The sequence below is a fragment of the Polyodon spathula genome, chromosome 24 (genome assembly GCF_017654505.1).
Source record: "Polyodon spathula isolate WHYD16114869_AA chromosome 24, ASM1765450v1, whole genome shotgun sequence".
In the NCBI taxonomy this organism is placed as follows: domain Eukaryota; kingdom Metazoa; phylum Chordata; class Actinopteri; order Acipenseriformes; family Polyodontidae; genus Polyodon; species Polyodon spathula.
In genome coordinates this window covers 1,034,597-1,038,527 of record NC_054557.1, presented here as the reverse complement: position 1 = coordinate 1,038,527, position 3,931 = coordinate 1,034,597, and the positions used below count along the sequence as shown (strand labels likewise).

The following is a 3,931-nucleotide window of genomic DNA, read 5'->3' as shown; positions in this document are numbered from 1 at the left end:
TCTCCAATCTGGAGAACCATACTCGAAACCGTTCTAATTAGTCCAGCTCAAAGTGTCCACACTAAAGTACTGTTTCATGTTTAATTAAGCTTAATGCATACACACATTATTAAAATAGTCTGGTTCCACTTCCTAGCAGCACAATGGACTGTGGGACTTAATACGACAGTATCCCAGCATGCACTGTCTGTTTACAACCTTGCAAATATGGAGCCCGGGCCCACGGAAGATATGATTTATTTCTTAAAAACACAAGGTATCAGTGATGGAGAAAGCAGCAACAGTTTCGCCATAGGCAAGCTTTGCATAGGCTCCGTCAACATGCTATAAATATGACCACGTCGCTCCATGATCCACCATTTTACAACATAAGCCTAAAAATGGTACAGCAGTTTTTCATAGTCGTTCTCAGCTCCTACAGGCGCCTGTTCTGAGTACAATATTTATAATGTCCATGCACCAAAACATATCAGAAAGCGTTCTGGGACAAAAAATGTTGTTCGAGATTAAAGCATCCTCACTTCTGACAAACCTTACTACCTTGTGTGATCTAATTTAGAACCGGTCTCTCGAGACTACCCCCTGAGGTGGTTTCAAGTCCGGTTCTTTAGTACAGTATTAAATGCTGCATAGTGTAGACCCTAACCGTATTTAGCACTTTTAAGCCGGTTTAAAGGCATAGTGTGGACAGGGTCTAACAAAGTAGTGTCTTAAGTATGTGTGCTGCAACTGAAATAAGAGAGAGCTTAGTTCTAAACTAACTAATAAAAACAAAGTACTTAGTGGAGACTTTACAGGTTAACATACGGACGTACTTACTCCCAGCTAGTGCAACCGAGCCCATACCCTGCCCCAGGACATGCTGTCTGCTGCACCAAGTGACTGGGGATCAAACCAAGACTCCAGCAGCATCACTGACAGACACCTCTTTATATTCCTCAGTTTCTCGGCTTCCAGAGAGTTAATTGCACTGGTCCTTACAGATCTTGTTATGTGGGTTGTTCATGAGAAGCAGGTTAATACAAGGGAACAGTTTCCTGAGTCAGCACAAAAGAGATCCTTTGTTCCTGCAGACTCAGCCCACTCCTTTCCATGTCATTGTGCAGCAGCTCCCTCCCTCATCCCTCCCTTCAGAAACACACTGAAGCTGGCAGCTCACCCTGTTAGGACACCTGGAAAGCTGAAGTTAAACATTAAAGGTTAATGAAAATGAACATTCGAAATGGCACAGTATGGACCCATTTGTAGGACCATATTTTTTAACTCCAGTGTTTAACTGCTTTTTTTTTTTTTTTAAATAAATATGAGAATGCAACTGTAATGTATAAAACCAAGCAACTTACAAATTGAGAGTGCTGAGAGACCTTCTCTTGTATGTTTTAGATGCTGATACTAGTTTTGTAAAGTCAATCGCTTATTTCTCCTTTCAAAACATAGGAGTTAATTAAAGACTGGGGTGAACTCTTTATGGCCTTTTAAGTATGGCCTTCAGTGTGCATTTTACACCACACATCAACGTAGCAATTGAAATAAATACAAACGTACAAAATGTGAAGATGACCATTAAAACAAAATGAGGAAGAGGTTTTAATGAGAATTTACACTACATAGAAGTTTTAAACACTTAATCAGTAAAACATTCTGGAGAGTTACAGACTTAGAACAAGAAGAAATATCCCAAGAGGACATTGAGATACAGAGGATGTCATGGGCAGGTGCGGTCCTAACAAACAAGCCTTCCACCACTCACCAACCAGGTGCTCACGTCCTGGAACCCTATAGAATCTCCTCCTTCCAGAGGGATGACTGCTTTTAGGAATACCATTGCAGTACAAATATTGCAAGTAATACTCATGTTATTTGGTGTCAATACATGTTCTACGGTCTCCTAATTGCTTTACAAACCAGCAGCTTTTTAAAAGATTTTGCTTTAGTGCAATAAACACTGTCGGAATCTTAAAGCTCAAGAAATGAATCTGTGAAACAATGGCAGTCAATGCACAGTCAATGCAATCAAATCTTGTGAAATGCCCACATGTGTTCTTGTTGATTCATGTAAACAGAATGCACAATAGGTACACCCTATCAGTTTGTACTGCACAGCATTTCATCCCTGCGTTGGGATTTGCTCCTGTGTTTTAAGAAGGCTGCACCCTTCCTCTCTCTAAGCCAGGGAGACACTCCCCCTACAGCAGTGTTTGAGTTGGTAGCTGTCCCTGTGCTGCTCTAGAGCTCCGAGTGTTGGAGAATCTCAGACAGCGAGGCTGCCGCTGCGGACAGGCAGGGCAGGGTGACTGTGGCTCTGAGCAGCCCAGTCTCTGCAGGAGAGCTCAGCTCACAGGCACACAGAGGAGCAGAGAGCAGATCCAGGATGCTGTGAGGAGGGGGGGGGGGGAAGAGAGCACGGTTCCAGGAAAGGCACTGCATGCTGTAGTGGGAGACTGAAAGGTTAGAGAGCTGGAGAATCATTTGGAAGCCCTCTTCTAAACTGCATCCCATCGAATATGAGTTGATGATCGAATGAACACACATCTGAAATATTTGAGATATTATGTGGACTAACAATTAATGGTGGTTCCAGGAAAACGCACATGACAAGCAAGTTGAAGGACTCTACATGCTTTGATAAATGACAGTTTTAAATTAAGACATATGAGCTTCATTCTGTAAAAAAAAAAAAAAAATGCAGAGCACAAGGAACGGTGGACTGGAGAAGTTCAAGAAGATCGGGAAGACTGAAGAAGAGAGCCAACTGCCCTTCCCAGAGCTTCCCCAGGATGTGGTGGAGATGAAGGTGAAGGAAGGGAGCAAGATCCGTAACCTGATGGGTTTCACCATGTCCCGAATGGAGGATGAAAGCATGCAACAGATTGTGTTCAGCGGCTCCGGCCGGGCGATCACCAAGACCATCACCTGCGTGGAGATCATGAAGCGCAAGGTAGGGGGACTTCACCAAGTCACCAAGTTGCGCTACCAGAGTTTGAGGGAGGTGTGGGAGAGCCGAGAGCAACAAGACCCCAAGGGGGAGTCCTCAGAGAACCTAATGGTCCACAAGAATGTGCCCTCCATCTGCATCCTTCTCTCCAAAGACCCGCTCGACCCCCAGAAGCAGGACTACCAGCCCCCTGAGTCCCTGACAGGCCTCTGGATCCCAGAGGAAGACTTCATCGATGAGGCCAGTCTCTCCCTCAGAGGAGCTAAGCGCCCATTGTTCTCCCCAAAACACAGTAGTGAGCCAGGCAGCAAGAGACTGAGTGTGCAGCCTTGCCAACTGGAGCCACCACAGCACCTTGCTGACTGAGAATGTGCAGCTTCTATTATCATTACACTGTACATACTGGACATATGGAAATATGGCTATTTGAGCATTTCTCAAATAACAAGCACTCTTGTGGTGTGCCTGGGTTCCAGTTCAATACCTTTAGGTAATTGCTATTTTATTTTAAGTGTCTATACACATTTGCATTATATAAGGTAGGTAGGTTGATTATGTTATTATTATTGAAACATGGATTTATTTTTTTAAGTGTTTTAACATTATCTCTGTGATTACCTTTCTACGCAATAGCATAATTGTTCAGATAATCCATTATTTTAAATGTTTTTAAAGGTTTTGTTGTGTTTTTTTTTTTTTTTTTTTTTTTTGTATAATGGACATTTCCCATAGTAGAACTGTAATAAAGCATGTTAAAGCATAGAACTATCTAAGAACTATAATCTCAGAAAGGTGTAGTAAAGCATATTTAAAAGAATAGCAGTATGGTAAACTATGGTAAATGCAGAGTATATTCAAAACCTGATAAACTTCACATTTACCATAGTAAACTTATATAAGGGTCTGCTCATCAAAACTTACCTTGAAAAATAAGAAATTGGTTGTTTTCAAAAGGGCATATTGGGAGCTTTATTTTGCTCAGTAATGCAAAAAGTA

At 42.2% G+C, this 3,931-nt stretch overlaps 1 protein-coding gene across 1 annotated transcript; it reads left to right on the top strand.

Annotated features, from left to right (window-relative positions):
- Positions 1–2,683: 2,683 nt before the first annotated feature.
- On the top strand, positions 2,684–3,301 carry LOC121299364 (ribonuclease P protein subunit p25-like protein). Its single transcript, XM_041227086.1, has one exon. It carries the CDS (start codon positions 2,684–2,686, stop codon positions 3,299–3,301), a length of 618 nt encoding a protein of 205 aa, XP_041083020.1.
- Positions 3,302–3,931: the final 630 nt, after the last annotated feature.

Coding starts and splice junctions, on each gene's coding strand:
- LOC121299364 (XM_041227086.1), top strand. CDS start 2,684: ATGCAGAGCACAAGGAACGGTGGACTGGAGAAGTTCAAGAAGATCGGG.